Source organism: Colius striatus, chromosome 1 (genome assembly GCF_028858725.1).
Source record: "Colius striatus isolate bColStr4 chromosome 1, bColStr4.1.hap1, whole genome shotgun sequence".
Lineage (NCBI taxonomy): Eukaryota > Metazoa > Chordata > Aves > Coliiformes > Coliidae > Colius > Colius striatus.
Genome location: NC_084759.1, coordinates 3,802,974 through 3,820,545, shown reverse-complemented (window position 1 = coordinate 3,820,545; position 17,572 = coordinate 3,802,974). Strand labels below are relative to the sequence as shown.

Below are 17,572 nucleotides of genomic sequence, written 5' to 3'. Positions count from 1 at the left end.
TATATTTTGGCTCTTTGCCTTATCAAGAATGCAGGAAAGTTTTCTGGGAAAGCAAAACTGGAGTAGAGGTTTATAAGGAGAAACTTTGGATTAGAGTAATGAAAGTTGTGCATCTTCACAGCTATTTCAGTGGTGTTCACTTTGACCTCCCTGGAAATGTAGAACTTGTCCTACCTTCCAATTGTAACCAAGGGACACTCTCAGCCTCTCACTACCTGTAGAACATTGTGAATAGCTCACCTCCAGCATAATCACAGCTACTCAAGCACAACCCGCTTCCCTGCGCTTTCAGCTTGCATTGCAGGAACACTTAACAATACAAGATCAAGTTCCTGATGTTTTGCCAGCTTCACAGGCATATAAGGAGAAGCAGTCCACATCTCAAAAGAAGAAATAGATAGAAAAAGATCAAAATGACATTGTAAGATGCAGAGTACTTATGATCTTTTCCTGAACCATGCCAGGCACATGGTACATGCAAGATTCAGACACATTCCTGGGGGAGCATCAGGTGGATGTCCTGGGGGAGCATGAGGTGGATGCCAGGTGAAAGTCCAACTCTTCAGACCAGACCAGCTCTTCCCCAGGTTCCATAGCAGGTCTCTCTCAAAGGGAAAGGAATTGCACCCACCATCAACCTGGCCTCAGAGATAGACTTAGGGTTCTGCAGGCTGGCACATCTACAGCACAGCGCTGTGCAGAGGTGTAACATCGAGTGCAGCCCCACTAGCACAGCACCAAGCCCTGTTGCTTGTGTCTACAGCATATTAACTCAGGCTCAGCATCATCTGGAGCAGCCATCCTGCCTCCCATTCTGCAGCAACCTCACAGTTTCTACTGTTTTCAAGTCCAAAGCCTCAGGGCTAGCTCAAAGAAAAAACTGCTGTGGAAAATAACCTCTCTTCTGAATCAGATGCCTTTAGAAGTCCATCTAAGATGAGCCTTTTAGCACTAGGTTGTCTTGATCTCTTTTCTCAGCTGAAGAAAGAGAATGATTTTCTGAACCATGACTCTCAGATGTTGAAGGGAAGCTGTTTGCTTTGTTTGAAATCATGCACTGGAAAAAAAAGGTCTTCCCAAAATTAAGGGAGATTGGCTAGAATATAAGAAATCTCAGTCACTGGAAAATGACTTCCATATACTTTTAGGGATGCAAGAACCCAACCCTAATGGAAATAAAGAGTGGGATAAGGAGGAAATTGTCCTGGTAAGTGTAAGAGGCTAAGCAATTAAGTTCATTAGCTTTATGCAATGCAGAAATCCAAAGCCAACAGTAATTTTAACAAAAATAGGAACAGATACAATCTCTTTACTCAGGCAACATTCCTCTCACCGCAAATTTCCTCCCCAGAGAGCTTACAGAGAGACGGGTTGGATTCTCACTGCAGTATAACTTTGATACCCCTCTGTCATGCTCAGAGATCTGCAGCCATATGTTTTCCTTGGACTGTACTTAGTCAGACAGACTACGTTTCTTCCCAAGAGAAGCATAAAATATCATTGCTTCAAAGTTTCCCTTCGTCGCAACTTTTATCTCCAGCTGCCTATGTGTTTAGTCTCCACTTCCACCCTTACTATACAGCACCTTTGTCTATGAGCTCGGAAGTGTTAAGTCTGTACACATGATGGGGCCTTAGGTATTACAGAGCAAATCAAAAGATCACTGCTAAAAACTTCTCAGTGACACTGCCTTATCTCCAGTCAAGTTCTAGACATAAAGCTCAGGGTTCATGCCACTTTCACTTATGCATCTGAGTTAGGATCACCCAAGGCTCCATGTATAATCAATGGAGAGAAATAAGACACTCCAAATGAAACTGGAGGTGGTGGCCTCTGGAAGACAGGGTTGTACTTCCCTTGACTGCAAGGACACCCTGTATTGACCATGTTGCACAATATCACATTATCCCTTCATTTCCCCCCGAAACTTCCAGGATTTCTTGTAACAACTGCAACCTTCATTCCTTTCAAGAGATGCTCATTTGTGATTGTGTAGTTAGCAGGAGGAAATGCACATTTTCTTTCTTAACAGTATAGTTTGCTTCACCATGTATTTTACACAAAACAGCTGTAAAAATCACCCTCATTGGCCTGGAAGGTCACAAAGTGTATCACTGTTCATGAGCTGAAACTGTAGACCTTTTGGTACTTTGGCTTCAGGATGAATTAGTTTTGCTCCCTGGTAAGCAGACTCTAATGTCATGCAATTTTGGTTGGTTTCTAGCGTTCCACAGTTTTGACTCCTCTGGCATTACTTCAGCAGTCAATTTTATAAAATTAGTGCCAACCACCCTGCACAATATTTGTGTAAATCTTATTTTCTGGAGTAGGCCAAAAAGTCTTTCAACAGCCCATGTATAAGTCTTCCCAGCTAAGAGAACAGGGATACAAAAGAGTGCTTTGCCTTGCCCAAGCATATCAGGAAAAAAATTGCAAGGCTAGTGCAAACCTTTTTGTTAGCATTAAGCTTAGAGAAAGCAATTCTACAAAGCTACAGTTTGGTGTTCAAATAAAAGGAAATGGACCTTTCAGGGGATTTGCATGTAATCATTTGCAGAGAACTTCATACTTTATATTGGGTGTTCTGGATCAGATAAAGCATTAGTGTCAGATTGAGAGAGGACATTTCACGGGCAGCTCATCAGCCTTCCTACTGATTACATTATTCTTTTACAAGTTGGGTTTGAATAAAGCTGCACAAGCTTTTGTAATGCTGATCCATAATTAGGGGCTTGCTTTTTCCATAAAACTTTAGATGATGTGAATTACTTGAATAAATATTTCCCAAGGAACGATATAAATATTCTGTGGCGATCAGGATTGTTTATACTGCCTCCATCAGAGGAAAGTCTTTCTTTCTTGATCCTTCCTTCTTTGATTATGAAAGAGATACAAGCAATCTCCCATATATTTGGAAATTACACTACCTGTTTGTGCTTTCGAACGACAGCGCAATCTCAGCCTTGGGGACTGACGTCTCAGAAAATCTTGTAGCTAACTTACACAATCTGTTTCTATTGTTGTGCCTACAAACGAGCAAGCTGAGTATCCAGCTCGGGCAATTGCCCGTGTAATTTTCTGAAAATCTGCCATATTATTTTCTTGAGTTGGCAAAAATTTGTAAGTGTGGCTGTGCTGCTCCAGAGCACCCCAAGCCCTGGAGGAAATGCATTTCAGAAGGGAACAATTTCCTCCCAGCTCTTCTCCATCTTGCTTAATGGATAATTGTTTTCTGCTGTTTTGGGTCAGGTTAGTAACCTCAGGAGCTGGGGAAAGGACATCTGCAGTCTGAGTTATTTCTCGTTCCTTTCTACCTTCTGCTTCATTTGGGGAATAACTGCATATGGCCCAAAAGCTCAGTCTGTGATCTCTGTTGGGACAGAGGTAGATAACGCAGGTATACAGCTCAGGTGCTTTTACATATCCCAGCATCATATCATCCTTCACAGAGCCACCACCATTCTAGACATTCTCCACCCAAAGGAAAGCTGGTCCATGGTCTGCCCTATAGGAACAAGAATGTTCCTGAGTTCCTACTGACACTGACTTTGTGACTTCTGTGATAGAAAACACACCATCCCGGCAAATGGATAAAGAAAATCATTGTATATCTTCATAGCATAAAAGGAGAGGGAAAAAATGATTTGGAAGAGTAACACAAATACCCATAGGCAGGTGAAGTCCACGTAACATATGTTCTTCATACTCCACTTCAGTCCAAGGGAATTTATTAATTAATTCTTAACCTTGCATGGCCCTTTTTTCCCAATATGCCAGTCTTCATACAGGGCATGTGATTAGTTCTCATTTTTGAGGCCCAACTACTCATTTCTTAATTTTGGTGACATGGCAGCTGCCCAGGTTTTTCTTGTTAAGATGATATTCATTTGTCCCCTTTATTTCATTTATTTTCCCCTCTGGCTCCACAGCTATAAATCAAATACACAAAATTAAATTAAATAAAATAAACATAAGTGCAGGTGGAAATGCAGGAAATATAAATAACTAAGAGTAGTCTTTCCAAGACTGCTTTTTTAATCAATTCTAAACACAAGATATATATTCCCTGTTGAACTAAGAATGTTGTGACCACCTATTGTTAAAGAACAGTAATAAATCTGTGCAACAATCCCTTACTCCTACGATTCACTGCCATGTACTGCCAGACAGCTAGTTCAGCTTGCTCTTTTTCCAGAGTTGTTTTGTGCTGTCCACAGGAATGGCATGATATTCTGCCATGAGAAAGGCATGAATGTTGTTTGTCCCTTAGGAAGATGTCTTCTTTCTCTGTCTTTGAGGGAGTGATGCTCCTGCATGCTAAAACAGTCTTTTACCATGTGATAATTAGGGCTCATCTTCAAATAATACGTTCCACTTCACCTTGAAAAGTAAAATACCAGATATTCTCCCGCTCCCCTCCTCAACCCAGCAGGATCTCTGATGCCCTGAAATACTAGTGGAGCAAATCACTGCCTTTTATATTCTGTGGGGAACTGAACACTTCTAGTCAGGCAAGGCACTGCCCTTCCCACCCTGTCCTGTGTGTTGGCAGCAATCCATCTCAGAGATGATGCTTGGGATGTCCCAGTGCACACTCTGCCTGTCACCTTTCATATTTGGCTCTTTTACATGAGAAGATCTCAACACTGCAGTACTGTGTCACGTCTGTGGGGTTTTAATCAATCAGATATGGTGTGGGATGAAATTGCTTGAATTTTAGATTTATTTATTAATTTCTTTGATCAGACAGAGGTACCAATGCATTTCCATTGTGTAAGCAGATCGTGGTTTTCTCCAGCTTAAAACAAGTTACAGTTTTAATAAAGATCAACAAGATTTTGTTTCAATGTCAATAAAAATCACTCAAAACCACTGGCCATAGTGAGGGGAAAACAAAAATCAGAAGTACATCTTTTTACACTTTCTTTTGACCCAGCCAGCACACTACAGAATACACAGCCTTCTTGTGAACCCACAGTGCACACCAGTGCCTTACATTTTAAAGGCCAGAGCTGTGTTGTGACGTCTTTTGTTTGTAGTGGTGCTTCCCATAGCTGCTAAACCAGAACCATTACAGAATCACAGAATCTCAAGTGCTGGGAGAGACCTCAAAAGATGAGTCCAAACCCGCTGCCAGAGCAGGACTACCTAGAGTAGGTCACACAGGAACTTGTCCAGGTGGGTTTGGAATGTCTCCAGAGGAGACCACGCCACAACCCACCTGGACAGCCCCTTCCAGTGCTCCCTCACCTGAACAGGGAAGAAATTCTTCCTTGCATTTCCTTGGACCCTCTTCTGTTCCAGTTTGTACCCCTTGCCCCTTGTCCTATCATTGGCCATCACTGAGAACAGCCTGGCTCCATCCTCCTGACACTTACCCTTTGTGTATTTGTAAACACTAATGAGGTCACCCCTCAGTCTCCTCCAAGCTAAAGAGTCCCAGCTCCCTCAGCCTTTCACCACAAGGGAGATACTCCACTCTATTCGTGGAGACGAATAGATGACGAATCTTGGTGGCCCTGCACTGAACTCTCTCCAGCAGCTCCCTGTCCTTCTGGAACTGAGGGGCCCAGAACTGGACACAATATTCCAGATGCAGTCTCACGAGGGCAGAGTAGAGGGGGAGGAGAACCTCTCTCGATCTACAGCCCTTCTAATCTTCCTCAGGATGCCATTGGCCTTTTTGCCACGAGGGCATGTTGCTGGCTCATGGTCATCCTGCTGTCCACCAAAACCCCCAGGTCCCTTTCCCATATACTACTCTCCATCACTAGAAAGGTTCACATTTTAAGGCTGTAAAAAGGCTAAGCATGTTCAGCAGTATGACAATGCAAAAGTTCTTATGTGAGAAATAAAGCAGTTGCTGTACTGAGGTAAGTGCAATGACAGTACTTCTACCGGCCCCCTGTCCTTCCTGTATGGTGGGAATTCTGATAATTTCAAATATTTGAGTGTGATAATGTGGTGGGTTTGCCATGGCTGGATGCCAGATGCCCACCAAATCATTCTATCACTCCCCTTTCTAAACTGGACAGGGTAGAGAGAAAAATATAACAAATGGTTTGTGAGTGGAGATAAGGACACAAGAGATAGCTCAGCAATTAGTGCCATGGGCAAAACAGACTCACCTTAGGGAGAAATGGTTGGATTTATTAATGAACAATCAAATCAGGGAGATGAGAAACAAAACCAGATCTTAAAACATCTCTCACTTCTCCCTCTTTCCAGGACTCTTCTTTCTTTCCCCCAGTGGTGCAGGGGATGGGGGATGGGGGTTACAGTCAATTCATTACAGAAGGACTTTGCTGTTGCTTCTTCTCAGGGGAAGGCCTCCTCACACTTCCCACTGCTACAGTGTGGTGTCCCTCCCCACGGGAGACAGTCCCTCATGAACTTCTCTAATGTGGGTCCTTCCCATGGGCTACAGATCTAGGCTCCAGCATGAGGCCTCCCATGGGGGCAGCTTCTCACACCCTGCATCAACGTGGGTCATCCACTGGGAGAACAGTCCTTCAGGTACCGACTGCTCCAGCCTGAGTCCCTCACAGGATCACAAGTCCTGACAGCAAATCTGCTCTGGTGTAGGCACCTCCCCCACAGACTTCCAGGTCCTGCCAGGAACCACTATAGATAAACAGCTTTTTGACCATTCCAGTAGGTAGAGATGCAGTACGCAGATATAGGAAACAACACATTTTCAATAAAATAATTTTGCTTCTCTGTGCCTCAGTTTCCTTATCTGTCACAAGTGTAAGCACTCCCCAGACAATCCAATTTCATCAGCCAATATGACAATAGATGTGATAACAGTATTTCAAAGCCTGCACATTTGAGCACTTGTAAAGCTCTTAAGAGATTCTTGGTTGAAGATTGACAGAAGGTGTCACTATCAGAAAAAAAGTTGATCTTAATGATTTATTGATTGTAGATAATACCATGCTGGGTATATTGAACACTAATAAATCCTGTTGCCTTGATGTATCGGTTCTGTGAAAAGTTAGCATTTGTATATCCACTCTTTTTCACCTCTTTTGGAACAAATTATATTAGTTTAATCCACTGACTGTAGCCTATGAAACAATTTACTCTCCTTCATTTAAAAGTATCTCCTTGAATGTTCTGTATTCCTGGCAGCCCTTCTATTCACACTAGCATGAATCCACACGTCTTAAATCAGTTCTTGATCTCTGAAGGCCAAATCCTGCAAGAATCAGAGTAATTCTAGAAATACACAGTACTCTGAAATACTACAGCCAAACGTGCAGCATAAACTGCAGCACGTTTATTGTTTGTCTTACTGCCCCCTAACTATTTAGAGTCTGCTCGGGTTGTCTCTTCCCTAAATTTAAAGTGCTTGCCTGAATTTTGAAGAGTTCCTTAGTTAAGCTGGGAAAAAGATTCTTTGTGTTAACCTATTTCCCAAGTTTGTATTTCGTAAGTACTTTCATAAATCTACCACAGCCTGTAATGTATCTTCCCCTGATTTTTTTTTCTTAATCTTAATCTGAAAAACTGGCACATAGATAAAATACAAGTTTATGTTCTCTTTTTTTCTCTGAATATGTGCAAGTAACGTATCATTCACATAGAGACATTCAACTTGTCTAATTCCTGCCTCAAGTCCAAAGAACATAATTCTGACTGTTCACTGCAAGCGGATATATAAGATTGTTACAAATTGATGCCAAGGGGCCCATACTTGGAACCTGTTTTGTTTTTCTTTGAGTTAGGTTCCAAATTGCAAAAGTGTGCATAATGAATGTGTTATCTAGTCCTTCTGTTTTGTTTTTCTGAAGGAGAAACAGCACATACCGCAAAGTGACTTGGCCTACTTGCTCAGGTTCCATAGCAACCCAGTATTGCTGCAAATTCATTTTGCACTAATCAATTAGAAATTTTGCTCTGGCAGCTGGAATGAAAGTTTATGGCCCAAATCTTGCTTGTTTTACTTGGATATGCAGTTGCAGTAAATTCTCTGAGACACTTGTCTGAGAAGGATACAAACTTGTGTCTTTCCTCATTCTTTTGGTTTGTTTTTTTGTGAAAAGGTCAAATTTAATTTTTGGTTCTCTGTCCAAGCAGAGGAGGCAGTTATCTTAAAGGATCCAGAATTTAAAACATCCTTGTCTTCAAAACAGAGTTGCTGACATATTAAAAAGGAAGGTATTGCTTTGCTCCCCATGCATTTTCATAGAATCATATAATAGTTTTTTCTTATGTTTAAGTGGAACTTTTTGTGTTCCAGCTTCATCCCTTTACCCCTTGTCCTGTTGCTAGATACAATAGAAAAAAGAGATGTCCCAACCTCCTGACACCCACCCTTTAGATATTTATAAATGTTAATAAGATCTCTTGTTACAGACAAACTTTCAAAAGGAGAATCATAAAATCATAGAATGGTAGGGGTTGGAAGGGACCTTGAGAGATCATCTAGTCCACCCCCCCTGCAGAAGCAGGTCCCACCTAGGTCAGGTTGCATAGGAATGTGTCCAGGCAGGTCCTGAAGGCCTCCAAGGAAGGAGCCTCCACACCCTCCCTGGGCAGCCTGGGCCAGGGCTCCCTCACCTCAGCAGTGAAATATTTTTTTCTTATGTTTAAATGGAACTTTTTGTGTTGCAGCTTCATCCCATCATCTCTTGTCCTGTTGGTAGATACCATAAAACAAAGGGATGTCCCAAGCTCCTGACACCCACCATTGAGATATTTGTAAATATTAATGAGATCCTCCCTCAGTCTCCTCTTCTCCAGACTAAACAGCCCCAGTTCCTGCAGCCTTTCCTCATAAGGAAGATGTTCCAGTCTCCTGATCATCTTGGTGGCCCTGTGCTGGACTCTCTCCAGCACTTCCCTGTCTCTTTTGAGCTGAGGAGCCCAGAACTGGACACAGGAGTCCAGATGAGGCCTCACCAGGGCAGAGTAGAGGGGGAGAAGAACCTCCCTCAACCTGCTGGCCACACTCTTCTTGCTGCATCCCAGGCTGCCATTGGCCTTCTTGGCCACGAGGGCACATTGCTGGCTCATGTTTAGTTTATTATCAATCAGGACTTCCAGGTCTCTCTCTGCAGAGCTGCTCTTCAGCAGTTCAACCCCCAGCCTGTCCTGGTGCAGGTGGTTGTTCCTTCCCAGATGCAGGACTCTGCACTTGTCCTTGTTGAACCTCAGGAGGTTCCTCTCTGCCCAATTCTCAAGCCGGTCGAGATCCTGCTGCATGGCAGCTCAGGCTCTGGGGATTCAGCCAGTCCTCCCAGTTTGGTGTCATCAGCGAACTTGCTGAGGGTACACTCTGTGCCCTCATCCAGGTCGTTGATGAAGACAGTGAACAAGACTGGCCCCAGAGCTGATCCCTGTGGATCGGTTTTAACAGGATTTTAACAGGATATTGCCGGCACAGCTGACCAGCACACACCTTCACACCAGTAGCTTGTAAAATCTGTTGCATCCACCCCAGTATTGAATGCCCAAAGGGGAATTTTCCAGGGAAGACAGTGGTATGTGCCAGTGCCCTTCACAGCGTTGCAGCCCTTGCTAACATGGTTAGTATGCACGACTCCTAGAGAACCTTCCCATGTAAAGGTCAGCTCAGGCACTGCTGGCAGTGTGTGTAATGACCGTTAAAGCCCATGGGAACTTCTCTTGTGTGCTCTGCAATGGTGCAGTTGATTAAAATCCAAAGTCTTAAAAAAAATCCAAAGTAAAGAGGTTTTGGGTTTGAAGGGGTTTTTTTAAATTACTTTTCTTTTATCCTTGCCAAAATCACAATACTGTGAGATGTGGAAAGCTGACACACAGAATGGCTGGAATGGGAGGGGACTTCTACAGATTGTCCAGTTGAACTCCCTGCTAAAGCAGGTTCCCCTTGATCAGGGGGCACATGGATGCATCCAGGCAGGTTTGGAAACCTCTAGAGAAGGAGACTCCACACTCTCTCTGGGCAGCCTGTGCTAGGGCTCCCTCACCTAAACAGCAAAGAATTTTCTCCTCATGTTCCAGTGGAACTTCCTGTGTTCCAGTTTGTGCCCATTGTCTCTTGTCCTGGCACTGGGTGCTACAGAAATAGACTGGCCCCATGAGAGAGATGTTCCAGTTTCTTCATCATCTTGGTAGCCCTCCAGTGGATTCTCTCCAGCAGTTCCCTGTCTCTCGACAGGAGAAGGAGGCAAGAACTAGATATAAGACTCCAGCTGTGGTCTTACCCGGGCATAGCAGAGGGGAAGGAGAACATCCCTCAACCTGCTGGCCATGTTCTTCTTGATGCTTCCCAGGAAGCCATTGATCAGAAGGGAACATTGCTGGTTCATGTTTAGTTTGCTGTCAACCAGCACTCCCAGGTCCCTCTCCCAGAGCTGCTCTCCAGCAAGTAACCTCCTGTCTGTACTGGTGCACAGTGTGGTTCTCCCCAGCTGCAGGACTCTGTATTTGCCCTTGTTGAACCTTCTGACGTTCCTCTCTGCCCAACTCTCTGCCTGTCCAGATCTCGCTGAATAAGCAGCACGGCCTTCTGATGAATCAGCTAGTCCTCCTAGTTTGGTGTCATCAGTGAACCTGCTGAACCTCTGTCCCTTCATCCTAGTTGTTGATGAAGATGTTGAGCAAGACTGGCCCTAGAACTGACCTCTGTGGAAGCCCACTGTAGCCCGTACCAAAAATGCTAACCTGGAACCATGTGGAAATGGCAGAAAGTTTCTGATATGGGCTCATAAAAACACTAACATTTTGCTTTAATGGCTATAATTCCAAATTCAGCTCATTCTGCTCCTGCTCTTTAAGTCCAGATGGCAGGCTTCATGTATAGGTATGCAAGTGTACAGCCTGATGAAAACACAGGGAGAGCATTGGAGGACCTACTGTCATTTGCCACACAACTTTTTTTGTCAGGTGTAGTCACATCATTAACCTCCTCTTTATGCATTTTTACTTGTCTTTAGGTAAATGAGTCAGAGGTTTGAAATAATTCTGTAAAATCTAGTTTGTCTCAAAGTCTGGAAAAACATTTTATGTTTCATTTGCAAAGTACACTGACAAACTTTATGGGAGTATAGGAAGACATAGATTTAACATTTTCTTTTCATTTTGCTCACAATCACAATAGAATTCAGAGTCTGACTACACAGTACTAGAGATACCTATCATGATTTTTTGTAAGAAATGCATAGCAAATCAAAGTCATGACTTAAACTCTTACTACATGTTGGGGCTCATTGAATCTTCATTACAATAAAGAGGATGACACAGAGTTGGCTTTGCTCCTTTAAGAGTATATCAGTTAAGAGCTGAATTGGCATTTGCATGTCAGGGTCTGTGACAGGGCAAGCAGTGCTCATTCCCTTGCACATGCTCCTTTTTTTGCTGTCTCTCTCCAGTTCCTACCGGTAGTTAACACAATGGGAAGGTTATAGCCTTGGCACCATAAAAAGGGTCAGGGAGTGTGAAGTGGGCTGCAGATTCCTTGAAAGCTGCATTCCTAAAGAAGGAACTTCTCTGTCTGGAGGGCTGTCAGAAAGAACAAGACTCAGACAACTCCACTGCTGATCATAACAAAACACACAGTGCGCACGTCTGCATTCAGTCTGCACACTGCATAGACTGCAGCTCATGCAAGAAAGCACAGGCTCTCTACCAAGGCTGCCTTCTCCTTTGGGTGACCACAATCAGGTGTCCCTAACTACGAATTGATTCAGCCCTGTGTTCTCCCCATTTCCCAGGTTTTTCCTCAGATACCACAATTTCTGCTCTGATTATAATTTGCAATTTGTAAGACCTGCATATGTCAAGATGGTGACATCTAAAGGCTTATCACGAGAAATACTGATGACCAAGGTGGAAAGAAACTTAGCAGAACCAGCTTTGGGGGATTTAAATGTTAAACCCACTTTATTGTTTTGGGTCTGTGTCCTTTTCTAAAGTGTTCACGTTGTGTTTAGTAAGAAATACTGTATATCTGTGTTGTGTGCTATGTTATGTTCGAAATGTTCTTCTTTTAGAAAGACTATTCTTTAAGTTTCTTAGTTTCCTTGTGCCGTTATTCTTTTATTTTTATGGATTTTGCATGATACCATTTCAGTATCTGGGAAAATGTGGAAGATTAATCACCATGACTTTCAGATCAAATGTATCAAGGGGAAAAACTCATGTTTAAATGCATTGTCCTGTATTTTAACCTATTACATGTCTGTGTTCATATTCCTCCTGTTTTTATTGATGTACTGCACATATCTGACCTCCACATTCGCCTGAGGTTTTTTTCACCAGTTTGAGGGTTCTGATTTCTCAGCTTTGTTTAAAAATCTGTTTGGAATAAGACTCTGAAAACCATTAATTATTTACAGTAGGCTTTTTGAACTCGATCTACTTAATCTCCATGTACCTGATCCTATTTCTTTGCAGTCAGTAGAAGCTCTTCCTTGATCATGCACAGCTTTATATAAAACATTATGGATGAACTTAATTTGTTGGATTTCCCATGATTTAATCAATTAAGTGACACTGCACTGAGCATTGCTTCTGCCCTGTACCAAGTGTGTTGGTTTGCTAACACGCTTCAACAGCAAGCAGTGATGCTTGGCTCTCTCCACCTTCTGCCTGCATGAGGGAGGATTCAGGCTGTTTGCCTTAAAAAACTCGATAAAGGAATGGTTAAACTCAATCCCCAAAAGGATTTTACCCTTTTCATAAGAAATCTGAAATAATTTACCTCATGATGTCAGGTAAAACTTTTCCTTTAGTACAACGCAGCCCAGCGTCAACGCTTGTCCTCCTTGACAAGTGAGCGCCCACTGTGAGCTCTCACGCTGTGGCACGAAGTGACCAGGGCCTCCCTCCAACCCCAAAATCTTGAAACCTCCGATGGTCATGAGATTTAAGGGCTGGTGGCCACCCGAGAGACAGCAGTTGTCCCCTCAGAGCCGGCGGGCAGATATGTGCAGTGGCCGCCCCTCCGGCACGGCTGCCCAGTTGGGGCAGGCGTCGGTAGGTCGGGTGGGGGGGGGGGGGGGGGTGGGGGGGGCGGCCTTCCCTCGTGCCCTGGCTCAACTTTTTTGTCTCTCTGTCTTTGTTTTGTCGTTGCTTTTGTTCATTTTATTTCTTTCTGTGTTTTCTCCTCCCCCCCCCCCCCGCCCCCTTCTCTCTGTGTGTGTATGTGTTTGTGGCCCGCAGGTCCTCCCCTGCGTTGTTCGTCCGCCTCTTCCACCCCCCCAGAGCAGTCCCCCTCCCCTCCCCCCTCGCCGCCGGCCAATGAGGGCCCGGGGCGGTTGCTGGGCAACGGCGCGGCCCAGCCGGCCGCGGACTCTGACTCTGAGGAAGAGTTTGTCCCTAATTCATTCTTAGTTAAAAGTGGCTCTGGAAACCTCTGTGTTGCCGCCAATGGTGAGTGACTTTACCTACCTTTACCTTTATCTCGTCTGACAGCCGTGTGCGGGGGTCGGTCGATGGAGGTCGGCTAGGGGTGCAGATTTGCCCTTTGGGTTGTTTTGGGAGTTTTGTTTAAAAAAAGAAAGAAAGAAAATTGGGGAGGGGGATAAAAAGAGTGGGAAAAGTCACCTCATAGAGGTTGGAAAGAAAAGTTCTTGCTGGGCGTTGTGTACGTTGCTGGGTGGCTGTGGTGAGGGAGAGCCACTTGCTGTGATACCTGGATATTGCTCAGAAACTTTACGTGAGTTGAAGGCTGGAGCCCTCTCCCGATTTTCAAGGATTTTGGTTTTGTTTGGTGGTTATTATTTTTTCCCCCTAACTCATGGCTGAAAAACTCATGAAAGAAACCTGCTTCTCTGTGAGGGCAGCAAGGTGCAGCCTAGGGGCTGAGGGCTCAGGGCTAAGTGGAGGGCAGCCAGGTGGGCTCACACTGCCTTGGGCCCTTAGCAGCCGAGAGCAGACAGAGGCTCCCAGCACTGGCAGAAACCTGTCACCGAAGGGATACAGGAATGGAAAAGGGAATTCTGAAAACTCAGAGATTCCTTGTGAATTGTGACGGTGGCATCAGCACCATGTGCTCAGTCTCAGAGGCAAGAGAGTGTCTACATCCATGTGTCCCTCAGAGGCGCTGAGACATGCCCTCAAGGCAAGTACTTGAGGCAGCAGCACAGCCCTGTGCTTCTGGGATGCTCTGAGGCTCCCAGATGGGGAGCTGAGGGTGCTCAGCACTGCCGGCTGGACTGCGCTGCTTAAACACATTTCAAGAAGAGGAATGAGATTCACAGCTCTCTGCTGCACAGACAATGAGTTGTAAACGGAGAGGTAATGCTCATTGGCAAAGAAATGTGAAATTTCATCAAGGGTAGTGTAACCTGACAAAGTATAGATTACAGCAGTGGAATAGCAGTGGCCACTCAGGCTGCTGCCATCCAGCTTGAGTGATAATTGCTCATAGGTCTGATTTATGATGAAGGAGAGGGCATTCAAAGATATCTTGAAAGAGAGAAAGAAAGGTGAGAGAGAGGTTTACTGCAGCTGGCAACAGCTTAACTGCATTTATGTTAAGCTTCTCAGAAGGCTTCCTAGTATGCTGTTATCTCCAAGTAAGGAGGGAAAGTTTGACATTTAATTTGTCTATGTGCCCCCCCACCCCTCCTCGCCCACCCCTTCAGCTTCCCTGTTCTTTTGTTGCATTTGTTATGGTAAAAACAAACTTTCCCTTCAGGGTTTTTCAAAGGAGAAGGTTATCTCCTCTGAATTGTCATCCTAAGAGGAGTAGGGGGAAATTCTGTGTCCTATTCATTCAGGAAACTCTTTAAAATTCATATCGTCTAGTCAGCTTCCCCCTCCCCTTCTACCCTGTAATATACACACAAATTTGACTCCTTGCAGTGACAGTACATTGAAATATGAAATCATGTAGATGACCCTCTTATTGGAAATAAAGCCAATCACACTCTGCCTCATGTTTTGAACATCACAATGTATGTACTTTATCTCTGTTCATTTAGGGAATATATATGTACATGTACATGCACACCCTCCAGGTAAAAAGAGGGAAGAAAGAGAAAGCAAGTGAGATTAAAGACCTTAATCTCTTCTTTTACTAATTAGCTGAACAACAGAAAAAACGTTGTTCAGAGTCCACAGTGGGTTGGCGACATTATTGTGTTATTGATGTGCTAGTGAGTTAGTTAGACTTTAGGCTTTTCAGCTGCCTGCTTATTTTTCCTCTTTTTTTTTTTCTCAGTGCTTTTTGCATTGGCTTGTAGACATGCTACATTCCCTGAGGCCTTCTTTGTGTGTAGAATTCAGCAGGTTGATAATAAAAATGTCTCACACAAAGACAGGGCATCTGGGGTCTCATTTGCGTGCTTATTCTAGTTGTTCAGTAATCAGAAGTGCAGGTAATGCCAGCACAGTGGTGACCTGTTAGGATCAGCTCAGGACCACTCTACCATCAGAAGGAAAACAAAGGTGACTTATTATGCCACCTATCAACCCCTAATCTTGGAGTTCACATGAATACGAAGCACAGACCATACAAGTCCATCATGTGTAAAAACCCAGAGACTCTTCTGACCTCTGTAAATGGATTTAATTGCTTTAGTTCCTTAACATCCTGTTTCTATGAGGCTTAGTCAGCTTAAACTTTAAATGACAAAGGTAAGTCTTTATGTTCCTTAAATAGTGAAAATTAGTAAAAGCTTATTTTGGTTAGGACTAAGTTTAATACAGTTAGAGCACTAATTTTTGGAGAATGGTAGCTGTCTCAACAGCAGGAGAGCCTGAGAATGCTGTCCAAAGGATTTGTGTTGCACTTTTTAATTGATTGTGGCTAGGTTTTCTTTCCACAGCTGTGTAAACTCAGCCTTAGAGAAGTTCATCCAAAGTAAGTAACACCCAGGGAGCAGCACCGCTGTAACAAATCCCCATGTAAATTGCAAATATAATGCACATGGAACTTAAGAAACATGCTACTTTTTGAAGATACAGTAGACTATTCTTTATCTAAGTTCCTTGCATTCCAGAAAGGTAATAATGTCCATAATATTATTTCTACACCTCCAGAAAAATGTCCAACTAAACTGTCAGATGAAAGTATAAGCATATAGATATGCAGGCATATTTAGGGCCTTTAATTCTGTATTGGATGTATTACAAACCATTGTTTGGATTTTTTATTTATAAGGTGAAAGTAATTTAGACTATTAAATATCTCAATTTTCAACTGTACCTATACTATCAACAAGTACTTAATTTTAACGGAAAAAAACCAACTTTTCAGATGTGAACCTGTTTGGTTTTGCTTTTCTATATGCTGACTCCAGAAGACTTTTTATTTTCCCTAAAATTACCCAAGGTAACTAGGATCTGAGTGTCTCCACTTCATAGACTGATGGAATCACGGAATGGTTTTGGTTCAAAGGGACCTTTAAAGATGATCTAGTCTAATCCCCCTGCTGTGGACATGCATGGTGCATCTACTGCTTCTCTGAGGAACCTGTTGCAGTGTCTCACCACTCTCATAGTAAATAGTTTCTTCCTTATTCTTATCTAAATCTATCCTTTTTTAGTTTAAAACCATTATCCCTTGTTCTATCGCTACATGTCCTGGCAAAAAGTCTTGATCTTCCTTATAAGCCCTCTTTAAGTACTGAAGGACCACACAGAACATTCCTTTCTTCAGTCTAAACAACCCCAACTCTTTCAAACGTCTCAGGATTTTTCCTTTCAGAAATCTTTACATTTCCTGAATTGAGGATTTCAGCACTAGTTGAAAAGCAAGTGTCTTTAGGAAATGGTGTTTAGGAAGAGCACATCAGATGTTCTAAATTATCTCAATGATCTCTAGAAGTCCCTTCCAACTCCTGCGATTCTATGATTCTATCAACCCAACCATTGCTGTCCACTTCCCTGAGCATCCACAGCTGGGGCACTCGGTGCATTAGCAAGTATATCTCTGCTTAGCAAAGCTCAGAGGTAGGGAAATGGCTATTATTCCAACGAGGAGCTGATGTGGAGAGCAACAAAGAACAGACTTTGAAAAATATATAACATTCTCAAACGCAATTTCAGAGGCCAGGGCATGGATTTTATTTAATTCTAGCAGAAGTAAGGCGATACCAGAAAGTTGTAAAAGTATCTAAAACCTACTCTTCAGTCTTAGAAATTACTTTACTTGAGTGACACTACCATGTACTAAAGTCCCTATAGGAAGCAACTAATACAGTTTGAAGTATCATCACCCACTTCTGAATATATGTACCCCAATTTCTTTGGCTTCTTTCTCAAATACATCCTTATTCCAACAACTCTTGTTGATCCTAAATGATTAATCCTAAATGATTAACCAGTCCTTTTCCTTTTCTACCTCTCAAAGCATTTATTCACAAAAAAATAAGTAGCAGTGGAGGTTCATGCTGCCAATCACCCAAAGTGACATTGGTGCTAGAGAGAGAGATGAGAGGCAGGCACGATTCCCAGTATTCTTAGACTTTGAATTCCAGGAGTGTTCAGTGTTGTGTGGAGCACGGATTATGCAGCCCTCACCTCAGGCACTGATTGCGTTGTCAGTGGATGGGAGGAGGGGAAACCCTGTTGAGGACATACAGAAATATTCCAGGATTAGATCCTAGGAAATGCACGGGACTTCTGTAGGATC

The 17,572-nt window shown here is 43.3% G+C and overlaps 1 protein-coding gene across 6 annotated transcripts in view; it reads left to right on the top strand.

The window, feature by feature from the left end:
• The window catches only part of TENM4 (teneurin transmembrane protein 4), a 611,632-nt gene that overhangs the window by 328,395 nt on the left and 265,665 nt on the right, over positions 1-17,572 (top strand). For 4 of the 6 annotated variants that reach the window (XM_061990604.1, XM_061990621.1, XM_061990596.1 and 1 more), the window contains one exon: positions 13,153-13,362. The exons of the other annotated variants lie outside the window; for them this stretch is intronic. In XM_061990604.1, coding sequence (XP_061846588.1) covers positions 13,153-13,362 — 210 coding nt within the window. The remainder of the gene's footprint in view (positions 1-13,152; positions 13,363-17,572) is intronic. 6 annotated transcript variants of the gene reach the window in all.